At 38.4% G+C, this 25,252-nt stretch overlaps 1 protein-coding gene across 1 annotated transcript in view; it reads left to right on the plus strand.

Annotated features, from left to right (window-relative positions):
- Positions 1 to 25,252, plus strand: part of LOC105034534 (dolichyl-diphosphooligosaccharide--protein glycosyltransferase subunit 1A) — a 45,132-nt gene that overhangs the window by 5,745 nt on the left and 14,135 nt on the right. The window contains 6 exon segments of the mRNA XM_010909736.4: positions 10,933 to 11,567; positions 11,655 to 11,782; positions 11,785 to 11,801; positions 11,907 to 12,083; positions 24,135 to 24,203; positions 24,322 to 24,411. Of these exon segments, the coding sequence (XP_010908038.3) occupies positions 10,933 to 11,567; positions 11,655 to 11,782; positions 11,785 to 11,801; positions 11,907 to 12,083; positions 24,135 to 24,203; positions 24,322 to 24,411 (1,116 nt within the window).

A 25,252-nucleotide genomic window follows, 5' to 3' on the forward strand; every position in this document is an offset into this window, starting at 1 on the left:
CTTGACTCATTGGCAAGAACTTCTTTTACTTATCTCCATGTTGAATCTCTTCAACACAAGGTCTATGTACCTAGATTGAGATAAATCTAATATCTTTTTAGATCAACTTTATAGATCTTAATACTAAGTATATAGGATGCTTCTCCCAAGTCTTTCATGAAAAACTGATTTGATAGCCAAGTTTTGATCGATTGAAGCATTGGGACATCATTTCCAATTAGTAATATGTCATCGACATAAAGAACTAAGAAGACAATGGCACTCCCACTTGTCTTCTTATACATACAAGATTCATCCACATTTTTGATGAAGCCAAATTGTTTGGCAGTAACATCAAAACGGATGTTCCAACTCCTTGATGCCTGCTTTAATCCATAAATGGATTTTCTTAATTTGCACACTTGATTTGCTCTCTTATTTGAGACAAATCTCTCTAGCTGTGTTATGTAGATTTTTTCTTTAAGATTTTCATTAAGGAAAGCAGTCTTGACATCCATCTGCCAGATTTCATAGTCATAGTATGTAGCTATTGCAAGCAAAATTCTGATGGACTTGAGCATAGCCATTGGTGAGAAGGTTTCATCATAGTCAATTTCTTGTCTTTATTTAAAATCCTTTACCACCAACCTAGTCTTGTCAGTTTCAACTTGGCCATATACTTTAATTTTTTTTTGAAGATCCCCATTTACAGCCTATTGGGGTTGCACCTTCAGACAAATCAACCAAAGTCCATACTTGGTTGGTCATCATGGAGTCCATTTCGGATTTTATGGCTTCTAGTCATTTATCAGAGTCCTTACTCATTCATGATAGCTTCCGAATATGTCAGTGGATTATCATTGTCAATGATATTGGCTTCATTGTTGTTCTCAATAACAAAACCATATCTTAGAGGTATATGATGAACTCTTTCTGATCTTCGGAGAGGTGGTGTATTGTGGATGTACTTCTTCATTTGGTACTTCTGATTGAGGATTTTCTTGAGGACTGTCCATGTTTATTTGTAGGTTATTAACTTTTTGAAGTTCAATTGTCCTCCAATTAGCCCTTTCTTGGATAAACTCCATTTTCAAGAAAGTAGAATGCCTACTAACAATTATCTTTTGCTCAGTAGGCACATAGAAGTAGTATCCAATACTCTCCTATGGATAACCTACTAACCTACATTTTTCAGATTTAGCACTTAACTTATGTCCAAAATTATTTTTGACATAAGTTGGGCTGCCCCAAATTTTAAGATGCTTAAAATTAGGTTTTCTATCCATCCATATCTCACATGGAGTACTAGGAACAGCTTTGGAAGGTACCCTATTTAAAACATATGCAATAATTTTCAGGGCATATCCCCAGAAAGATATTGGCAGGTCAGTGAAGCACATCATGGACCACACCATATCTAACAAGGTGCGATTTCTCTTTTTCGCTACATTATTTAATTGTGGTGTGTAAGGAGGAGTCCATTCAGAAAGAATATCATGGGAGAAATTCACTGGATAAGTATTCTCCTCCTCGATCAGATCAAAGGACTTTAATATTTTTTCCAGTTTGTTTTTCGACCAAGCTTTGATACTCCTTAAATTTATTAAAAGCTTCGGACTTGTATTTCATAAGAAATATATATCTGAATCTAGATAGATCATCAGTAAATGTGATGAAATAGGAGTATCCTCCTTTAGCTAGAGTCGTCGTAGGCCCACATACATCAGAGTGTACAAGAGCTAACAACTCGTTTGCCCTTTCTCCATGTGCAATAAAAGGAGTCTTAGTCATATTTTCCATAAGACAAGATTCACAAGTCTCATATGATTCAAAATCACATGAGTTAAAGAACATATTTTTGTACAACTTGTTTATTCTTGACTCATTGATATGATCAAGAAGACAACGTCAGAGGTATGTTTCATTGATATCCTCTCTTTTTCTTTTCATATTCATATTAATATGAAAAATTTCATCATTAAATGATAAAACTAGAAGATCATTTTCAATAAAATCAATGCCAAAGATTTTATTAGAATGAATAATAGAGCAAATAATAAGGGTACAGATATTGTATTCTTAATTAGCTCCGGCATATAGTAGCAGTCTTCCAGTTCCAAAATCTTGTCGGAAGATAACTTTAGCAAGTAAATGCCTGCAGCTTTGGTTGTATATGGTCTCTCCACTAGCACCGAACAGCTTAAAATTATCTTTTTTCAGTCTTCGGATTCTCTGCAGTCCCTGCAAAGATTTGCAGATGTGTAAACCACAAGCGGTATCCAATACCCAAAGATTACTAGCTGAATAACTTAATGATAAAGCAGTTTGTATCATATACATACCCTTTTGTGCAGTGCTTGCATCCTGCTTCACGCTTGCAAGAAAACTTTTGCAGTTTCTTTTTCAATGTCCTGGTTTGCCGCAATGAAAACAGGTAACATCTTTAGCCTTCTTCTTCTTGAAGGTGCTACTCTTAGGGTTCAATTTTCATTTCGAACCCTTCTTGCCAGTTTTCTTCTTATTCACAAGAAGAACAGTACCCTTCTCTCCCTTGTGTGGGTTCCTGCTACCTTAAGCATATTAAGCAGCTCTGGCAATGAAGTATCCAGCTTGTTCATATGATAGTTGATTACAAATTGGGAGGAGTCTGGAAGAGATTGCAATATCAAATCCTGACTGAGTTCTCCATCCATATGAAAACCTAATTGACTTAATCTAGTGATCAAGTCAATGAGTTTAAGCACATGAGCTTGAACCGGTGTGCTCTCAGTCATCCTGGCTCGAAAAAATTGCTTGGATATTTCATATCTGGCAGTTCGGCTCTGTTCTCCATATAACTCTTTAAGGTTAAGGAGTATAGATTGAGGATCTATTTTCTTATGTTGCCTTTGTAACTCGTTACTCATGGAGGCCAACATGATGTACTTGATAGTAATACTGTCATTCTATCACATTTTATATGTGGCTTTCTCCTCCTCAGTAGCATCTTCCTGAATAGGATCAAGGCTGGGAGTATCTAAAATGTAGGAGATCTTTTCTTGCGCAAGAACAATGCACAAGTTCCTCATCCAGTCTACAAAGTTTGGATCAATCAACTTATTATTATCTAGGATGCTTTGCAATGAGAGTGAAGAAGCCATAATGAAATTATCTACGTAACAAGAACAATATACAATTAGACCACTCGTAATGACATTCACAATAAGATAAATCTTCTATCTAGTGGTGTCTTCTACTATTTTATCGGATACCATAACCCTCTTCTATGGTAAATGAGAAACCCTATCCTGATTTCTTAAGTAGGGTTGAGATCCTAATTCCTCGTATTAGTCTTGTGGTTACACAACAAACCTTTACAAGTTCAAAGGTAGGAGACCTTTTCTAATTGCATCCCGTGCAACTCTTAATAATATTTTTGTCTCTAAAACTCTTATAGCCTTGTGGTTACACAACAAACTATAAAGTTTTAATTAAGTTAGACCCTTCGTTTCATACAGTCAGATTTGAATAATGATGTTCTTGTGGTTACACAACAAAGCAGCACACTCAAAAATATCGTAAGCATCTAATATGCACCAAAACTATATTACAACTATCCTCATAGCAGGTCTTGTGGTTACACAACAAATCTACTATAGTTCTAGTCATAACATAGACCTAGCATGAAGGAAGATCCCTAATAGTAATTTTTCAACATCAAGCAATCCTAATTCAAGATTCGAGCTAACCCAATTGATCAGAAAAGTGTAAATATAAGATTGGTAAGGGTCCCCCCGTTGCTTTTCTAGACACCAACAAGTTGGTTAGGCCAGCAAATGGAACCAATAAATAACCACCGCACTTGAAACACTCCTAGACACCAGTTGATTTAATTGATTCAAGAATTGGTTAGCTTATAGTTGTTTATCACTACAACTTAATATAATTTTAATGAGGAGTTTTCATGGTCTCATGCACATCCTTATACTATAACAAAAAATTTGAACATGCTATAATCAAAGTATCAATAACATCATATGGTGTGCAAGGAGATAGTTATATTATCATTCTAGGACAATCATTTATCACATAGCAGATGTCTATCGCTATGCCAGGGCAACCTTACAGAATGATAGATGACCAATTCTTAACATATCTCTAATGTTGATTAGGTTTTTGATGCATAGTTTGTAATCATAAATCCTAATCAGTGGTAATCAGAAACATATATATATATATATATATATATATATATATATATATATTCAAATAATACTTTTTGATTGCATTGATTAAGAAAGGCTCTGATACCACTATTGGGTTCCGGGGAGCACAACGGAAGATAGATTTCAAAAATTTTTCTTGAAACTCAAGTCTCTGGAAACTCAAAAACCCTAGGACCCCCTTAACCATATAGTAAATAATAACTAATAGGTATAAAACTCATACCTATTAAGTCGATGAAGAAAGGGAAGAAGCTGATAATCGATTCCAGAAGACCCCCAAGTGTGAGTCCTCCAACGTTGATCCACACAGAAAGTTGACCAAAGAATTGCTCCGACAGAACCTTGTCTATGAATTGCTTCACCAATTGAGTCTTTTAGCCCACCTTGGACTAAGACCCCTCCCAGATGAACCCTTAGCCTTTCTTCCTCACTCTCTCTATTCTCTAAATCGCCTCCTACTCTCTTCCTAAGTCTTGTCTTAAAATCAGCAGACTTGTCTTAATAGAAGAACTATGTCCTAACAAGATAAGGAAGAGAGAGGGATTGATTTTGTTTGAGAGTTTGAGTGCCTTGGACTCTCGAAATGAGTCCTATTTATAGGAGCAGAAGGGGCGCAGAAAAGGGCTCAGGTATGCATCTTCACGTGTCTTCAAATCAGTGTATCAGAAAATTAAGATACTTATTTGAGAAGGGCTCTTAATTTTTAGATACGTTGATTCAGATTATGCTCGCATCTATCTGCAATCGGATAAGCATTCAATGCCCTTTTTTTAAATCAAAAAATTTTGATTTTTTGCCGCATGGAAAGCTCTTTGAACGAGGCTTTTGATGGCACAAGTTTTGAGGCATGACTATATCCCAACGAGGAGAAATCTTGACGTGAAGTCGCGACTGTTCGCGTTGCTTCATCCCGCGCGCGCTCGAAATAAAAGGATGGTTGACGCCCCATCTGGCCATGGCACACTTTAAAGTTTGTGCCACCCAGATAGAGGGCTGAGAGTGCTCCACATGGGTCTTGGTTTCAGATTAAATGGATTTTTAAATTCTTTTCACCGAACAAAATAATACATGGTTTTGTTTTGTGGCGTTGTTTCAAGTTGTGGCGTTCAAACAAAGTCTCCATATTAATTTAAAAATTAAATTCTGATCTTATCAGAATTCAAGGGACGTGGAAGGCTTCCTTATCTATCTGAATTTATGAAAAAATAAGTGATTAACGTGCAGAAGGACTCTTGGTCTCTTTTGCACGCTAAATCTACTTGTCGCACAAAATTGGCGCACCCAGAGTCCAACTCTTTTTGGACTCTTTGATATCGACGTGGATAAGGTTTAGGGATGCCCAAACTTGGCTATCCCCTTTAGGCTCGATCCAATCAGGGTCCTACATAAATAGGTAAGCCCAATTAAACAAGGTTTAAGTCAAATCTAATTTGGCTAGGAGTAAGGGTTAGCCTACAAATGCTAGCTTGCCAATTAGCCACCCAATTAGTTTTAATTGACCTATAAAATGAATCCAATTGATTCTTTGATCAATTTCTTGATGTGTGTGACCCATTGGATTCCACATCTAGCTGGTAGTAGGTCTAGGTGCATGTTGACCAAGTTAGATTAGAGCCGATCTAATTAATTTAGGTCAAATTGCATGCCGACCCAAGTTGTCCAATTAGAATCTTTTCTAATTGACTCATGAATTAAACTCTTTAATTCACGAAAATCTACAAGGCAAGATTGACGTCTAGCAATGTATCATGCCTATTCAGAAAATGTAAAATTCGGTAGAAATTTCAAAAATATCCTTCAATGGCAAGTTACCATGCAATTTAATCCTTCGATCATTCTTCATCCCGAATAAGTGATGGATATGAAATTAAGTCAAACCCTAATACTTTTGTGGATCTTATCCTACTAATGAAGACTTGATTAAAGAAGCATTAGAAATCATTTCTAATCTTCTTCTGCTTGGATCAAAGACTTTTTGAGTCATCATTTGACGAGATAGTTTAAGATGATAACTTCTCTTACCAGGAGTGATCGATTCCTTGTTAACTGAACTTATGATCTTCATACACAATTCACCATAGCCGAAACACCCCATTCATGACTTAGTCACGAGTGAGTGTGAATTAAAATATGGGTTCATGTGAATAAGATCTCATGGTGGTCTTAGGTCTAAGGATCAATTGCACAACTCCCACTTAGAGAATCTTCTTTTGACATGTAAGGATTCCATAAGAAGTTCTCTTTTAGTAGGTCAATTCAGTAAACTCATTTTCTAATGAGCACCCACATCCTTGTAAGATCAGCCACCCTCTTCTTTGAGCATATATAGGATGTACCAGTTAATCCGGAACATTGATTTCCGACTCAATGCTTCTATGATTAGGAATGATTTAGATTAAGATTTTAGGATTTTGGATCTTACAGGCATGACCACTTTATGACCCCAAAATCATTGTCCTAATCTATTGGGTTCATCATTATCTTTTAAACATAGAAAGACAGCCGTAAATGATGAATCTAAGAATGCCTTTATTAATATATAAATGTCAATACATGAGTTGGGATTTTGCAAAGATAAGTGCCATCGAAATACAATTTCGATTGGCTTTAGGGCACCTATCTTTCAGGTAGTAGAATATGTAGTTGATCGGACCAAGCTTCGCTGAATTGGAATAGGGCATTCGGCCCTTCAGCCTCCTTCAACGGCCTCTGATGGCCTCCCTGGCTTTTCCTTTTCCTTCCTCTCTCTCTCTCTCTCTCTCTCTCTCTCTCTCTCCACTCTCTTTCCTTCGATGTTTTGGATTCCATGCCGTAACCATACTGGTAGGCTGCCAGTATGATTTGGCATACATTGAACCACGTGGTTCGGATTGGTTCGACGAACCTTGGATCCGACATCTAGTGGGAGATTGCTTTATGCAGTAGTAGAGACATCAAGGCAACAAACCTAAAATTTCAATAAAACTCCATTAAACTCTCACTTGCAACTATCTCACTTCAAACTGTTATGAAAGTATGGTTGGAATATGGTTACGAATCAGCAAACTAATCTTCTTTTGCAGCAATTGAAGTGTTTTAGTGCATGATAAATCTCAAGTTTTACCACATTTCCTTATAAAACATAAATCATATGTGCCCATGCATGTAGAACTCCAAAATAAGCAACTAAAATTTAGCGTTTTGAGTAAAGTAAGAAAACAATTTTATATATCCAAGCAAATCCTTCTATAATATCTAACTCATGAAATTAGATAAATCAATTAATAATATAAAAAATAATAGGACGTACTCGGCTACAGGTCCTATTTGATATTGGGTATTGTTTGATAATTTGATGCTCTTGTCTCTACCATATGGTATGTCATGTAATATGAGAGTCGCTGTAATGTTTGGAAGCAACCCAATAAATACACCAGAACCAAGTGGTTCCCTTGAGTGTCTTTCCCTCCTTCCATTTCATTGTGTTTGGTGGTTTATGCCAGAATGACAAACTCAATTGGCAGTTGGTGGGTCTTTTAGGAACTTTGGTGTATATTTTGGGCATCCTAAAAGCAAAAAAGAAAAAAAAGAAAGAAAGTAAGTGTCTTTTCGGAATCAAGTAAACTCTTTCGCAAGAAAGAAATATTGGGGGTATATTTCGAGCATGATAACCTGTTTTGATAGTTGGCGATTAGGAACCTAGGGCTATATTTTGGGCGTAATGAACTAAAACCTTAGAGTATATTTACCAAAAATTGTTTATTAGTCTAAAACCTCTAATGCCTACCTAGAGGAGCCATGATAGTCGATGTTATTCGGAACTTTTGATTTAGCCTAAAGTACTAGCACCAACTAGTCAATGTTATTTGGAACTTTTGATTTAGCGTAAAATACCAGCACCAACACTTTAGCGTGGACATCGGTATGACATTTGGTCATAGCTGTTTAAGAAGAAATTCTTAGATTTTAAAAGGATTTGATGCTTAGTCATGAACCTGCTATCTGATACACGAAGAACCTCAGAGACAATAACATAGTGTTGGATACATCTTGTACATTTATATATTTATGAAAATATGGATGTTGGGAATAAGGTGAATAGGGGAGACATATTTAGGGTATATTTTAGACATAATAAATGAAATTTTATACGTACAGAGAATCAGTTTTTTTTTTTTTATATATATAAATGTGTGTTTTGGTAATAAGATGAAAGCTTTCACCAGGAAGAAATCTTGGCATGTTTAGATAGTTGTAAGATTTTCTAAGATTTTATAAAAAATGATAAAAATAAGATCATGGTGAGCTGTATATTCTTATACATGTCTAATTGTTGTTATAATACTTCACATGATCTAGAAATAATAGTTAAGAATTGCTGAGTTTTTACGTGACTTTGATTTACTATAATATATTGATCAAGGTTTTCAAAACCTGAATCGGTGGCTGTTCCGGCCGACCGACGGCACGGTCCGATATGGTTCCGTACTGGATTTAACCAGCACGAACCGAAACAAGGAAAGGAAGGAATCGGGAGGACGAAAAGAGAGAAAGAGAGAGAAATAGAGAGAGAGGGAGGGAGGAAGAAAGAAAAGGAGGGAGGAGTCGTCGTGGCTGCCGGACGATCTCTGGCTGACTGCCGTGGCCGCCGGACGTCCCTGTTTCACAGGATTTTTTTAAAAAGTGAAATTCAAATGAAGCCGGTAAACGATTTGCTGGCTTCATTGTTTTTGCTTTTTTTTTTTTTAATTAAAAAAATTAAGCCAGCAATCCGATTGCAGACTTCATGGATTTTAATTTTTTTTAAAAAAATGTCTTAAACAGTGAAGCCGGCAAATAGTTTGCTGGCTTCATTGTTTATCTCCGTTTTTAAAAAAATCCGATGTGTGAATAGGGGCGACAGCCCTTGTTCCGCGACCGCAACACCGCCGACGCTGCTTCCGCAGCTCGATGGCCACGGCGACCACCCAGAGTCCTCCGATGGCCTCTCCGCCGGCCTGTCCTCCCATCTTCGATTGTCTCCCCCCTCTCTCTCTTTCTCTTTCGTTTAACAGTTCTATCGGGCGAACCGAACGGAAGCGGCCTCCGGCCGCCGCAGCAGGGCACCGCCTTCCTCCGGCGTCGTCCTCCTCTCTTTCTCTCCCCCTCTGTTTTTTTCTTTTTCTTTTCCGACACCGGTGTGTGCCGTTTTTACATCGGCACCGTCTCGGTTTCCCGCCGGTCCGGTTAAGCACGCCTCAAACCATCCGGTTCGGGACGGTTTTGAAAATGCTGATATTGATAATTGTAAAACACATAATTTTTTACAATATTCTAAATAATTGTAACAACACAATTTTTTACAATATTCTAAAGTCTTTCTTTACGTCTTTTCTTACCCCCTAGTTGTATTTGTGTTCCCCAAAGCTTACCTTTTAAAACTCCATTATTAACTTGAGGAAAATGAAGTTTTAGAGATCTTTTGGAAACTTCCATTGCAGAGAGAATGAAAAATGAGATCTGTTACCATGCTTTGGTGCATTACTAACCAAATTCCTTTAACTCACAACACAGTAATGTATCTTCTGTACACATTTGTCAAATAATGAAATACAATTATTAATCAGCCTTCTATCTGCTTTGCTATTTCTGTATTTGAAAACAATGAAGTAAAGACAAGAAAATAGTGAAATATCATGAGGACAGAAACATATTTGCTAGTGAACTTGTTGCTCTATAAAATGCTCAGGAGAGCTTAAGTTAGAAAGGAAAGGAAAAAGGAGGAACAGTTGAAGAGGGAAAAAAGGAAAAAGGCAACACTACATGCTGTCCTATAGTTTCTTGCAGCCATTTATTTATTGATACTTTCACCTGCCCGTGAAGTTACTTAAGTATGAAATGGAGCAAAGAATTGTTACAGTATGCTGACAGAGAATAATTAAGCTATCTATATGCTGTTTTGGTTAAAGTTATTTCTCTTTCTCATCTGGCAATGCTTTTTGAACACATTTCAGCTAGCAGCTCCCCTATTTTATCTCAACATTTGAAACTACTCCATCCAATAGAAATACCTTGGTGTTCTCTATTCGATTATGCATGATGGATAAAATGCATGTTTGAACCACAGTCTATTTATCACTTTTTGCACCAACTTGCCATCTGACAAGGGAAAAATAGCAAGGGGTGTAGCTTCGACAAAATAAGTGATGTGATCAAGTTTTTTTTAATAATTTTATTTTAATGCTTCAAAAAAAAAAATCAAGGAATAAATTAGTTTGACTTCCAAATACGATATGTTCTGAGGCAAGTAATCCTTTAAATGCCAATAGAGTAGTTCATTTATTATTAGTTGGATCACGCTGTACTACTTTTAGACTCCCACTTGGCTTGAGGTTTTGTGGTTGCTTGTTTTGTTTCATATTCAAAGATTAGTTTGAGTTCCAAATACATGTGGGTTCTTAGGCAAGCAATGCTTTAATACCAATAGAATAGTTGGTTTGTTATGAGTTAGATCATGCTGTACTTGTTTTAGAGTCCAACTTGGCTTGAGCTTTTATGGTTGCTTTTTATGTGTTATGTTCTCTCCAGTTACATGCTGACTAGCAATGTTTAAACATGTAAGCAGGCAAAACTTTTCCAGATTATGACATGTTTATTATCTTGATCAGTGACCTGCAGTTCTAGATGGGCTAATTCATTAGTCGCAAATTTGTTCTTTTTTTGTTTAATTCTGAGAATTGCTTATTATATTAGAACTTTGTTTTGTATTTTTGACCTTTTCATTTTATAGGTAGAGAATGTTGGTGCTGGTGCTGTCTCTGAGGTATTGCTGGCCTTTCCCAATAATCAGGCAGAAAACCTGGCAGCTATAAAGACAATATATATTGAAGGAAAAGGAAAAGGACAAGGGTCTAGTAGTAGTCTGCCTACCACACGTGTTGAGCCTGAAGGGGTGCCCCCAGAATTGACTTTTTATTCAGTATCGTTACCAAAAGGATTGGAGAAGGGGGAGACTGTGACTTTGGATGTCTTGACTGTATTTACACATTCTCTAAAACCATTTCCTGAGGAAATTACTCAAGCTGATGTACAACTTGTTCTATATCAGGATAGCGCGCACTACTTGTCACCTTATGCTGTTAAGGTTCAGACACTTGGTATCAGATTGCCTAGTCGAAGGGTTGAATCATATACAAAATATCCCAATACAAAACTTGTGGAATCAGAAATTAGATATGGGCCATATGAAAATGTCCCTGCCTTCTCTTACTCACCTATAGTGGTTCATTTTGAAAACAACAATCCTTTTGTAGTTGCTCGAGAACTAGTGCGAGAGATAGAGATTTCGCATTGGGGTAATGTACAGGTTACCGAACACTACAGCCTTGTTCATGGAGGTGCCGGGACAAAAGGAGGATTTTCTAGGTTCATGTTTATCTGCTCTTTCTAATTAGTGGTTTAACTGGAGCGTTATCAAATGTATATGCTCCTTATTTGCCCCCTTCCTTGCAGGATTGATTATCAATACAGACACTCAATAAGTGGAATGTCATCATTCAGGCATCTTATTGCACGGTTGCCACCAAGGGCTCATTCAATTTATTATAGAGATGAAATCGGCAATATATCAACATCACATGTGTGGGTGATTCTAGAAGGGTAATATGTTAATATTTTGGTAAATTTTTGTCACATATATGGTGATTAGAAAGGGCTCAGATATTTGGCATTGAGATATTAACAATACAAATATCTCTATTGCAGACACAACTTGAAATTGAACCCAGATTTCCAGTATTTGGTGGGTGGAGAACATCCTTTACCATTGGCTATGGTTTGCCATTGCAAGACTTTCTATTTGAGTCAGAGGGAAAACGAGTCCTTAATATCACATTTGGCTGTCCCATGGCTGAGGTTGTCATTGATAATCTAATTGTCAAGGCAAGTTTACTTATTCCTATAAATTGGAACTTGCCATATTGCTTCATATCTCAAAGATCTCTCTGTTTTGTGGTTAATCTTATTCTTTTAGCCAGTCAAAATCTGCAGCTTCAATTGTTAAATATATGCAAGAAGCATTTTCCTGAGTGAGGGTCATGTACTCTTTACTAGTATTTTTAGCTGCATGGCTACTTGTATCATGCTAGTGCTTTATATTATCCATTTATCAGTGTCTCTTGTGGTCATAACAACATGCCTTTTGCATTTACACAACTTTTTCTTTCTTTCTTTTTTTTTTTCCAAGCTTGAAGTCTCTGGTGCAAGGTCCACAATCTAGGTATAGGTGCCATACCATTACATTAGTGATTCACTATGGCAGGTAGGCACCCATATTGAGACAGCTCCTGACCCCTTTTTCTTACTTTTTGTCATTGCAATGTCCAAAACCAGATGATAGGGGTTGGTATGGTATGGTATTGTTCGCATCCCGGTATATGGCAGTACTGCTCATGCATTGTGCAATTATATGCATGATGTCATATCTAATTGTGCAATTATATGCGTGCTTTCCTGTTTAAAATGGGATATCTTTTCTAGGATTTCCTTCTTATTGCTTTGACTTCTTTTATGTGGCTCCTGAAATAACCATGATATATGGTTTTGTCTTACATGTTATTTTTCTGTAGAATTTAAACGGGATATGCTTGCATGTTGTTTATGGAAAACATTCTCTTAGGCAGTCATCAAAGCAAGGCATTGCTAATATCTTGTAGGATCCATACATAAGGTTTCTTGGTGTTTGAAGTTTGAAAATGCCTTAAAAGCTCTGATCATAGTCAATACCCATGCCATCTGGTCTTCACACTATAGTAATAGGTTCTCTTTTGCTGAAAGTTGCCTTATATAGGAAATTAGACACCAAGTTGTGAAGGGCTGATGGCCGGTTCTGAGCTAGTCACCAAAATCAAAATGTATCTTGAGTGTTCATGGATCATATTTTGGTCCATAATCTTATGTGCAGATGGATAGGATAAGGTCCATGAGTTGTAATTCAGGTTAGCATGCATGGTGCATTCACTTTGCATTCAATTTTATATCTAACTATTAGGTGGATGCGGAATCCTGTGAGACATTTGTGTCCTGTTCAATTTATGCAGTGCGATCCTGTCATTATTTTCAATTATTTTAGTTTTACTTTTGTTATTTTTGGTAATTATTTATAATTTTCAAAAAGAAAATATGGTACGTTGGATTGACACTTTGAGCTTGCAAGGGGTTCTAGTGGCTCCTTTTTACTGTTTCTCGTGAGTATATTACTTTGTGATTGTTTTCACCTCCTAATACCTTTCGTTTTGTGAGATCATAGAATGGATTGATATCTCAAGCGACAAGTTAAGGCTTTTTTTCTTTTTTCTATTACATTGGGGAGGCCAGAGCTACCCAACCCCACCTCAAGCCTTAACCTTGGTTCCTGTGCTTACAGAACCTATGCTAGAACCGCAATTTTTTTTTTGGGTGCCGAAAATGGAGGGACAATGCCTCTTAGAAGCGAACCCTAATTCACCTAGGAGGTGTAAGGGTATATGATTGAGGTACACACTCGGGTACAATTCACTAGTAGGTTTAATTATCCACATTTCTGTTCTTAGTTTTCAGTTGTCTCTCCTTACAAGTCACAACCATCACTCACACCTCCATAATCTGATGGGACATGCTTGCTAGAATGTTGCTTGGATCTTAAAACATGCCATCTTGCTAATATGGAAGGTGAGAAATTTCCTAGGCTCGTACTGTGTCACAGGTTTTTCATTTCCACCTATTAAAGTTCAGTAGACCCTTCTTCTCTAGTTTCTATGGTGCTGTTGAAGTCCGGAAATTGGGTTTTATAATTTAGTGTTTTGGTGGTTGTTTTTGGGTGCTGGTTGCCAAAAATTCTAAATTTCGTTTTGCTCACAGTGGTGTTTGATGGGTTCAATCTGTTCAGATGATGAACTAGATATTCTTTTGGAGTTATTTTCCTTCTCAGATCAGTTAAGGACTTTTTGGTGGAAGAACTTTTCTACCGAGATTAAATTCTAGGTTTGCTTTATAAGATAATGGGCACTCATCTAAGTGAGCAAGATACATTGCCCTGCCCATTTAAGCTATAATGATCTAGTAAGTTTAACAAATAAAACTATTTAACTTGTTAAAATTCTTACTCAAGTGGTGATTCTCACGTCTGGACCAGTCATTTGGGAGGCACTAGTTAAGATCTTTCTTAGGTCCATTACTAGTTGAAGTCTAGTATAATTTGACGTGGAGCTTTTGGGTCGCTAGAAGATCTCTCTATGTTGATGAATAGGGTTGATTTTTCTTGTTCTAGAAATAGATGGATTGCCATAGTTTATAATCATACTGAAACTGGTTTCATGTCAACTTATCTTTCTTTTATGCATTTTGAATTTTCAAGTTTCATTAGCTGATTGAATAGAATTAAGGCCTGAGAGCTTTCTTGAGGTTGTTGATGTGGCCATTTCTCTTCTCTAATCCTGCTATTAGGGCCGAGGGTTAAACCCTAACCCTAATGCTGGCAGAGTAGATAGAGAGACTGACTGAGTGAGAGAGAGAGACGGGAGGGGGGGATGCATTATAAACAAACTGGGTTTCTCTTGAATGATTGCGAGCCGTGTGGTTTTGGGCGCTATGGCCAACCATGCTATTACTTCTTTTGGAGATGCATTAAAGTAAATTATCACGACAAGCAGGATTACTTGAGTGAGAAGAAGTTTTACATGCTTTTCTAATGGTCTAGGACTCTAGGTATGTATGAGTTTATGGGGCTTGATTAGATTTTTAGCAAATATTTTTAGTTTATTAGATCTTATTCAATATTTTTAATGATTATAGGTGATAGCTGGGTAGCCAAGGGTCCACATTGTTCTTAAGCACTAAATATAAGGTGTCTAAAAAGATAGCTAATCAAGAATAATGAAACATAACATATCGAATGAGCAGTAGTAAATCAGTGAGAATTACCAACCTGGCAGTATTTAGAACCAATTCACACCAAACTTGATTCAAAACATCAAGGAAGCGGCTTGCATGATCTAGGTTTAGATGGAAATGTTGGATCTATTCAAGTTTGTTGAAATTGGTTCCAATTTCTTTAGCTTTATACCCAACTTAAGTGGAGTTTGGGTCTTGGCATGTGAAACTAAGCCCATGGGTCTAAATTTGAGGTAAGAACCGAGCCAACTTAGAACAAGTTAGAGGCACCATCTTAAGGAGATAATTTTGAAAGGCCAGTGTTTTAAAAAAAATAGGTTCAGTGCCTGATTTATGCAGGCCACATCCCCTAGCACCTTGCCCTGGTCGAATCAGCTTGCCATGGAGTGGGTTTAAGGTTGCGCAGTCCATGCTTAGTTCTGTGTTCCTGTGAGCATTTGGGTGCTAATAAGGTGCGGTTGTGGGTCTACAGTGGTTGGGGTACCCAACCACTAGGCCCAAACTGATCCAATAATCCAGTCATCCCTTCCAACTTTACCAATTACCTCTCACTCTTCCAATGTCTTTTACAGTCCTCCCTTATCTCCTCCATAAGCTCTAAGTAAACCTTGGTGTTGGTTTGATGGGTTGTGGGTGGTGGTCACCAATAGCCGATTGATGATTGCAAGCAGTGGTTGGTTGTTGGCATCCTTTCACCAATTGGCATCCAATGGAGGTGCATGCCTCATTTTCCCCATTTTCTTCCTCATATTTTGTTCTACCCCTCAATTTATTTTTTACTTTTATTTTTAGGTGGGGGTGGTGGAGACAAGGAGGCATCGCTGGGGTTGCTTCTAGCAACAATACCAGCTCCAAGTGGTGGTGCATGCAGCAGTTGCTGCTATCAGTGGTGCCACCTCTAGCTGCTACGCCACCAGTGGTGTATTCTTAACTTTGGGCACGTGCCTAAACACTCACCTAGTGTCTATGAGCTAAGCAACCCCTTTGCTCCTTGTGTCTCGCATTCTGTCTTTTAAAACCTTGTAAATCTGGCAGGTGTAGTGATGTGCACCATCATGAAGAAAGAGATGATCACATGCCATATATGGATCCAAGAGCCAAATTGATGATTTTGCTCACGTGCATAGAAGCATGATGGGTGCGAATCAGATTTGGCAGGAATTTGAAAGAAATTATTGCTTGAAAAAAGGGCCGAGTTTAGAAGCTTGTTTTGTTCTTCCTAATTCACCATGATCTCCAGCCACTATCATTTCCATAATAGCAAGACGTAATCAAGGTTGTTTTGTTCTTCCTAATTCACCATGATCTCCAGCCACCATCATTTCCATAGTAGCAAGATGCAGCCAAAGTTATTTTGTTTTTCCTAATTCACCATGATCTCCGGTCACCATCATTTCCATAGTAGCAAGATACGGCCACTATCATTTCCTTTGTAGCAAGATATAGCCACCATCATTTCTATGGTAGTCAAATTCTGTTATTTTCTTCCATTTACTGAATGTCTTATGTTCCCTCTCTTATCTATATAAAGGGAGGCGACCTATGTATTCAATCAGATTTCAATGAATGAAAATGAGTGTTGCTGATTTCTCTTATCTAACCCCTGTATGTTAGTGGCGAGTTATAAACCCTAGAACTTATCACTCACATTCTTCTTTTCTTGAGTGTGGCGTTCTACTCCTTTGTGATCTGATTGTGACGATTTTCTTATCAATCAGATTTCAAAAGTTTCTTTTTTTTTTCTCTTTTTCTGTGCTCCAACCTTTATTCTTACTACACAAGATAGTTATTTAGGCCTGGGCACATCAGTTTGGTATCAGAGCCTGAGGGAGTGTTTGACATTCAAATCATGTCTGGAGGAGACGAGGCCCCTGTCATTCCTAGAGGCATGAGTCTGGAACAAGCTCAGATTATGGGGCTCCAGCGACGTCAAGAAGAGATGATGGAGCAACTCAATCGCCTAACACAAGTATTTGAGCGGTTGGCAACACTTCCCCCACCACCACAACGGCATGGCCATCCAGCACCACGACGAGTTGATCGCAATGATGAAGAGGAGTATGATGAACCCGGAGATGATGATGGTGTGGAGGAACACCCATGGCAAAGGCGGCAGCAAAGAGTTTGGGAGACAATATTAAGATGAGGATCCCATCCTTTAAAGGAACCAGCTTACCCGAAGAATATCTGGAATGGGTGCAACGTGTGGAGAAGGTCTTTGAATGTCAAGACTATTCTGAGGTAAAAAAATGTAAACTTGCTGCCTTGAATTCACTGATTATGCTAATCTTTGGTGGGAGAATGTGAAAGCTCAGCGTAGGAGGGATGGAGAAGAGGAGATCCGAAACTGAAGGCTTATGAAGTGGATCATGGAGAAGCGATTTGTCCCTCAATATTATAAGCAGGAGCTGTACATCAAGTTACAAAGCTTGAGACAAGGGAGGATGTGTGTTGAAGATTATGTCAAAGAATTTGAGATGCTGATGATGAGATGCGATTTACGAGAACCTCAAGAACAGACCATTGCAAGGTTCTTAGGAGGCTTGAATAAGGAGATTGCTGATACGGTGGAGTTGCAATCTTATGTGTTCCTTGACGATGTGATCAAACTTGCTGTTAAGGTGGAGAGACAGCGCAAGCGTGGTGCAAGTAAGCCTAGTAAGACTACCAACTCATCTTCCTTATCACCATGGTCCGTCCCTAAGGCGGTGCCAAAACAAGTAGAAAAAGATGATTCTAGCAAGCAAGTCACAGATACGGCTAAAGAAAAAGAGGTGGGGAATTCACAACCTCTCAGACGAAGTCAAGATATCAAGTATTTTAAGTGTCTTGGTTACGGTCATATAGCCTCTGAATGTCCAAACAAGAGGGTGATGTTCATTCGGGAGTCACAAGAAGAAATTGAAAGTGAAGATGAGGCTATTTTGGAAGAGGTAAAAGAAGATTATGTGGAGTTTGCAGATGAAGGAGAGCTGTTGGTTATTCGTCGCAACCTGAACCTACAAGCCAAAGTGGATGATGAGCAGCGCGAAAATATCTTCCATACCAGGTGCACCATCCATGATAAAGTATGTGGTGTTATCATTGATGGAGGTAGCTGTACCAATGTGGTTTCTACTATTTTGGTAGAAAAACTTAATTTGGTGACTATGAAGGATCTCCGTCCCTATAGATTGTAATGGCTTACTGACGATGGTGATGTGAAGGTTACAAAGCAGGTTGTAGTACCTTTCTCTATTGGCAAGTCCTACAAAGATGAGGTTGTTTGTGATGTGGTTCCTATGAAAGCCAGCCATCTTCTTTTGGGAAGGCCTTGGCAGTACGATCGGAGGGCTATTCATGACGGCTTCAAAAACACCTATTCATTTGCCAAGAATGGGAAGATTATAGTGTTGGCACCACTTAGCCCGCAACAGGTCCAGAAGGATCAGCTTGTGATTGAAAAGGGCAAGAAAGAGAACCTATTTGCCAACAAAGGAGAAGTGAAGCGAGTTTTGACTAACCATGAAATTATTTTTGTTCTTGTAGCTAAGCAGGTTCCAAGTGAAGAAGTCTCCCTTCCACCGCAAATGAAGGAGATCTTGAAGAAATTTACAGATGTGTTCCCGGAAGAATTACCAAAAGGATTGCCACCAATCAGAGGGATCGAGCATCAGATTGATCTCATTCCAGGGTTTGCCCTACCAAATAGACCAGCCTATAGATGCAATCCCGAAGAGGCCAAGAAGTTGCAGCGGCAAGTTGCGGATCTTTTGGAGAAGGGTTATGTGAGGGAGTCTATGAGCCCATGTTCAGTACCAACTTTGTTGGTACCAAAGAAGGATGGATCTATGTGGATGTGCGTGGATAGTAGGGCGATAAACAAGATCACAATAAAATATCGCTATCCAATCCCGCGACTGGACGATATGCTTGATGAGTTGCATGGAGCTAAGGTCTTCTCAAAAATAGACCTTAGGAGCGGATACCATCAGATTCGCATGAAGGAAGGTGATGAATGGAAGACCGCATTCAAGATCAAGTTCGGATTGTATGAGTGGACGGTCATGCCATTTGGCTTGTCCAACGCACCTAGCACATTCATGAGATTGATGAATCATGTGCTGCGTAAGTTTATTGGTGATTTTGTGGTTGTATATTTTGATGATATTCTAATTTTTAGCAGAAATCAGGAAGAGCATATGGAGCACCTTAGGGGTGTTTTTGAGGTTCTGCGACAAGAGAAGCTATATGGCAACCTCAAAAAGTATCATTTTTGTCAGGATCGCATAGTCTTTCTTGGCTATGTTGTGTCACAACATGGAGTGGAAGTTGATGAGGAAAAGGTGAAAGCGATCAAGGAGTGGCCTGTTTTTACTAATGCATCTGAAGTAAGGAGTTTTCATGGCCTAGCATCCTTTTATCGGAGGTTTGTGAGGAACTTCAGCACTATTCTTGCTCCTATCACTGAATGCATCAAGAAAGGAGGAGAATTCAAATGGACTGAAGCAGCCCAAAGGAGCTTTGAGTTGATCAAGGAGAAGTTGAGTTCAGCACCCATTCTAGCTCTACTCGATTTTTTCAAGATTTTTGAGGTAGAATGTGATGCCTCCGGTGTGGGCATTGGAGCTGTTCTGATGCAAGAAGGGCGTCCCATAGCATATTTCAGTGGAAACTTGAATGGTGCAAGCTTGAGCTACTCTGTCTATGACAAAGAGTTCTACGCTCTGATTCGGGCTTTGGAGACTTGGCAACATTATTTATTGCCAAAGGAGTTCGTCATCCATACTGATCATGAGTCTTTGAAGCACTTGAAAGGACAAAGCAAGCTGAATCGTAGACATGCCAAGTGGATGGAATTCTTGGAAACCTTTCCTTATGTGATCAAATACAAAAAAAGAAATGTCAATATCGTGGCTGATGCACTTTCCAGGAGGTATGCTTTGATTTCATTGCTTAATGCTAAACTAATGGAATTTGAGTTGATTATAGATCGATACAAGGACGATCCAAAATTTGCAAATATTTATGAAGAGTGCGAGAAAGGAGCTGTAAATGGCTATTACAGGCATGACGGATACTTGTTTAAGTCAGGCCGGCTGTGCATTCCTAACAGTTCCATTCGAGAGCTTTTGGTGAGAGAAGCTCATGGTGGCGGATTGGCGGGTCATTTTGGAGAGAAGAAAACATTGGAGATGGTGAAAGAGCACTTTTATCGGCCAGCTATGATTCGTGATGTGCATTACGTCATTGAGAGGTGCGTTACCTGTAAGAAGGCGAAGAGCAAAGAGACTTCACAAGGATTGTATATGCCGCTACCTGTACCAGATCAACCATGGGTAGATTTGAGTATGGATTTTGTGCTTGGACTGCCAAGAACATAAAGGGGGAAGGATTCGATTTTGGTGGTTGTGGATCGATTCTCAAAAATATCTCATTTCGTGCCATGCCACAGAACCGATGATGCTTCACATGTTGCAGAATTATTTTTCAAAGAGATAGTACGTCTGCATGGTGTACCAAAGAGCATTGTGTCTGATCGAAATGTCAAGTTTTTGAGTTACTTTTGGAAGACCTTATGGAAGAAGCTTGGTACTAGATTGCTCTTCAGCATGACTTGCCACCCGCAAACCGATGGTCAGACCGAAGTGGTAAATCGTACCCTCTCTTCTTTGTTTCGCACTGTTGTTAACAAGAATATGAAGAATTGGGATGAGTGTTTGGCTTATGTTGAGTTTGCTTACAATCGTAGTATTCATAGCACTACTAAGCATTCTCCTTTTGAAGTGGTTTATGGGTTTAATCCTATCACCCCACTTGATTTGGCACCACTTCCAATCAGCGAAAGAGTTTGTATGGATGGGAAGAAGAAAGCTGAGTTGGTTAAGTCCATGCATAAGAGCATCAAGGAGCAGATTGAGAGGAAGAATGCGGCTTATGAGAAGGCAGCCAACAGAGGAAGAAAACAAGTTCGCTTGGCTCTAGGTGATCTTGTTTGGATACATCTTCGCAAAGAACGATTTCCAAACCAAAGAAAATCTAAGCTCATGCCGCGTGCTGATGGTCCATTCCGAGTTGTTGAGAAAGTGAATGACAATGCTTACAAGATTGAATTGCCTGGTGACTACAATGTGTCCGCTACATTCAATGTTCGAGATCTTTCTCCTTACTTGGAGGATAGTTTGGATGATGAGGAAGACTTGGATTTGAGGGCAAATTCTACTCAACAAGAGAAAAATGATGTGCACCATCATGAAGAAAGAGATGATCACATGCCATATATGGATCCAAGAGCCAAATTGATGATTTTGCTCACGTGCGTAGAAGCATGATCGGTGCGAATCAGATTTGGCAGGAATTTGAAAAAATTATTGCTTGGAAAAAGGGCCGAGTTTAGAAGCTTGTTTTGTTCTTCCTAATTCACCATGATCTCCAGCCACTATCATTTCCATAATAGCAAGACGTAATCAAGGTTGTTTTATTCTTCCTAATTCACCATGATCTCCAGCCACCATCATTTCCATAGTAGCAAGATGCAGCCAAAGTTATTTTGTTCTTCCTAATTCACCATGATCTCCAGCCACCATCATTTCCATAGTAGCAAGATACGGCCACTATCATTTTCTTTGTAGCAAGATATAGCCACCATCATTTCTATGATAGTCAAATTTTGTTATTTCCTTCCATTTACTGAATGTCTTATGTTCCCTCTCTTATCTATATAAAGGGAGGCGACCTATGTATTCAATCAGATTTCAATGAATGAAAATGAGTGTTGCTGATATCTCTTATCTAACCCCTGTGTGTTAGTGGCGAGTTATAAACCCTAGAACTTATCACTCACATTCTTCTTTTCTTGAGTGTGGCGTTCTACCCCTTTGTGATCTGATTGTGGCGATTTTCTTATCAATCAGATTTCAAAGGTTTCTTTTTTTTTTCTCTTTTTCTGTGCTCCAACCTTTATTCTTACCTACACAAGATAGTTATTTAGGCCTGGGCACATCATGTAGTGATTCAATTGACTCATATGACCTCTGTATATAATTGTCAAACATTCAATTTGCATGTGTTTAACAAGTGAATTATTTAAAATGTCATCACATTAGGTTGCACATCCATGTCAAGCTTGTGCAGCCTATTGAGTAATTGAGGCATTTTTCTAGATCACACTTATTGTTCATCAACATAACAAGAGATCATGACATTCCAAGCAATAAAGATCCCTCTTTTCCGTATGTTCAAAGAGTTCCCTAGGAAAATCAACTTCCCTTTGCATATGATTGTAAACCATTGCGATCCAAAACATCTTACTTCTCATTGGCATTTTGTTAAAAAAAAACTACCTCGGCAGTTCCATATCTTCTCAATTAGTGCACCCGCTTAGCATCCCCTTTCCAGAGATAAAGTTCTTTCTTGCATGCATTGGAATATGGCAGTAGTGTGGCCTATGTCCTTGGCCTTGGTATATCTTGAGACCAAATTCCAGGACCCCATGTTGCTTCCTAGAATCTTGTTGAAGACCCTCTAGGTGGTTTCTAACTCGTCTGATCTAAGTTGCTATTTCTACACTGGCATAGGGTCAATTAAATTATTTAATGTTTGATATGGCCCTGGAGGCTGTGCTTGTGGAGCTGGGCTTGGATCACTCCAGTGAGGGTTTGGAGGGGGAGCCAAGTGCAAGTCTTGATTGTTGTAGAGATGGTGAAGGGGTCAATGTGATGACCAGACCTCTCCATATGAGCATAGTGGGAATGGGAGTGGTAAATATGGCTTAGTTGGCAGGGGACTATGGGCCATGAGTTTATGAGGTGTCATTGGGTCTTGTTTGGTGTTTCTATAGTGGGTGTGGAGTGTGGAGAAGAAAATGCAATGGTTATGACCATTGAGATTTATTCTCTTAGCTGCTGGGAGACGAGCATTTGCTGATAGGATGGAGTGGTTTGTAAGTAAATTAATAAAAAAGATCAATGTGTCAGGAGATATTTAGAGTCCATATGGATTTATTCTGGGCATGTAATAAGAGAAACTTTGTGTGAATTTGGATATATAGTAATTTTCTTCACATAAAAGAAATACTGATACTGAGTTTAGAATCCTGCTTTCCATTGTCAAACAACTTGTTGGTCAAATAAAGATTTGGTCAATTGTGTGCAATGCAAACTTGTTAATTAATCCATCATTATGTCAATATCCAAATTGATGGAAAACTTGACCTCAAGTTCCTTCAAGCCAGCAGCATTTAGTTGATCTTTGCTGTGGCATTTTGTCCATGATGTTGATATTCATGTTGACTAAGTATTAAACTTAAATTGGTGGGATGAAGAGTCAGACTAGATCCAACCTGACTGACAAAATATCCAACCCTAAGCTATGCCAATCCAAAAATGAACCTGACCACCCAAATCTGGACTGACTGTACTTCAAATTATTCGACTCGAAACACAATTGACTTGGGTTGGATTGAATTGGGTTCTGTGTAGTCAGATTTCAGCATAACATTATTCTATGTTTATATTTGAGTTAGATTGAGTTTATGTTCAGGTTGTGCAGGGGTTCTAGCCACTCTGTACAATTTGCATTGGGCTTATCTTGAGTTGATCAAGCCTCCAGCTTAAACCCACCCAAAACTGCAATCAGGGAACTAATATTTTTTTACCTGGGCCATTCCAAGTTTTTCTTGGTGTTGTTCCAACCCCAATAAACCGCAAGTTGGATCAGGTCAGTTTTGGATTAACCTAGCCCTGGTTGCATTCTTAATGTGGATAAATGGTTCCCAGTCTTCTTTCCTGTCTTTTAAATATCCTTTGTTTGTCCTTAAAATTTTAAGGACCGCATAGTCAATTAGCTTTCAGAGCATTTATTTTTGCAATACATTATACATCTTCATGAATTCAGATCCCTGAGCAGAATATTCTACACACATTAATGGTTGCTTAATTAATATAACTATTTTCTTTCATAGCTTTACATAACATTTCCTACTTATGCAGGTCTAATAGTAGATTTACAGTAAATTTTTTAACAAGCATTGGGGAGTGGAATCTTGTTGTCTTCTGTGTGATAAATTTAACTTGCTGGCTGCAGGTTGTTTTGCCTGAAGGTTCGCAGGCTATTTCTGTTTCTGCTCCATTTCCTACCAAGCAATGGGAAGAGGTAACAAAAGCAACCTGAATCCTTTATAACTTTGTAAAATGTTGGATGAATTGTTTTCTTTGTTTCTCATCCTAGTACATAAGGGCTCTATTTTAAACATTGTTTGGTGAAACTGCAGATAAAATATTCACACCTGGACATCATTGGAAGACCTGTGGCTGTCCTGGAAAAGAATAATATTGTTCCTGAGCATAATTTGTATTTTCAGGTGGGTCTCTATTTTTCTTATCATTATGACTCAATGAGGACCTATTTTACTTTAAGTATATACATGCTATCTATTTAAGGTATTGATCTAGCATGATTATTATTTGTCTGAGTTAATTAAAAGCTCCGCATTTGTTTGGTGAACTATGATGGGTGGATGATTCCAAGCAACACTTCGAGTTTTGTTTAATTTGATAATGAAAAGACATAATTATATATACAAGAAAGCAAGGAGCAAAGCGTAGCTTTCCCACATACTCTTCCATTCCTCAAGAAATTTTTGAGGCTTGTTCCCCAAGAATTCCTTTCTTTCCTTTCCTTTTTTCTTTCTTTTCTTATCCCTTCCATTCTTTTCTTTTCCCTTTTTATTCTTCTTTCTCTTTCTGTTCTTTCTTCTTTCCTTCCTTTTTTTTCTTCCTCCCTTTCTTTCATTTTTCTTGCCTTTCACTTTTTGCTTTTCTTCATCTTTCCTTTCTTTCTTTCCTCTTACTTTTCTTCCCTTGTGGATGGGTTTTGGAGTTCTGACCCTGTCCTAGTTCTATTTTCTCACAGAAACGGCATGGCTGGGATGACCCCATCCCGTTGGGATGTAAAACCTTGCTCTTAACACTGATAAGCATCTCAGCAAAAATTTAAGAAAAAACACATGCTGAGCTCTCTTAGCCACAATCTATAGTCCATCCAGCAAATCTAACTCTCTTTTTCCCTTCTCTCTTAATCCTATCCTTAGTCGCTCGAATCTTCTTCCAATGGTAACACACCCACTTCGGAAACTTCCTAAGTGCTTCTTTATGTGATGTGTTTCTAAAATCTCAGCTTTGTGTACCAACACTTGCATTTGC

The sequence above is a fragment of the Elaeis guineensis genome, chromosome 4 (genome assembly GCF_000442705.2).
Source record: "Elaeis guineensis isolate ETL-2024a chromosome 4, EG11, whole genome shotgun sequence".
NCBI lineage: Eukaryota > Viridiplantae > Streptophyta > Magnoliopsida > Arecales > Arecaceae > Elaeis > Elaeis guineensis.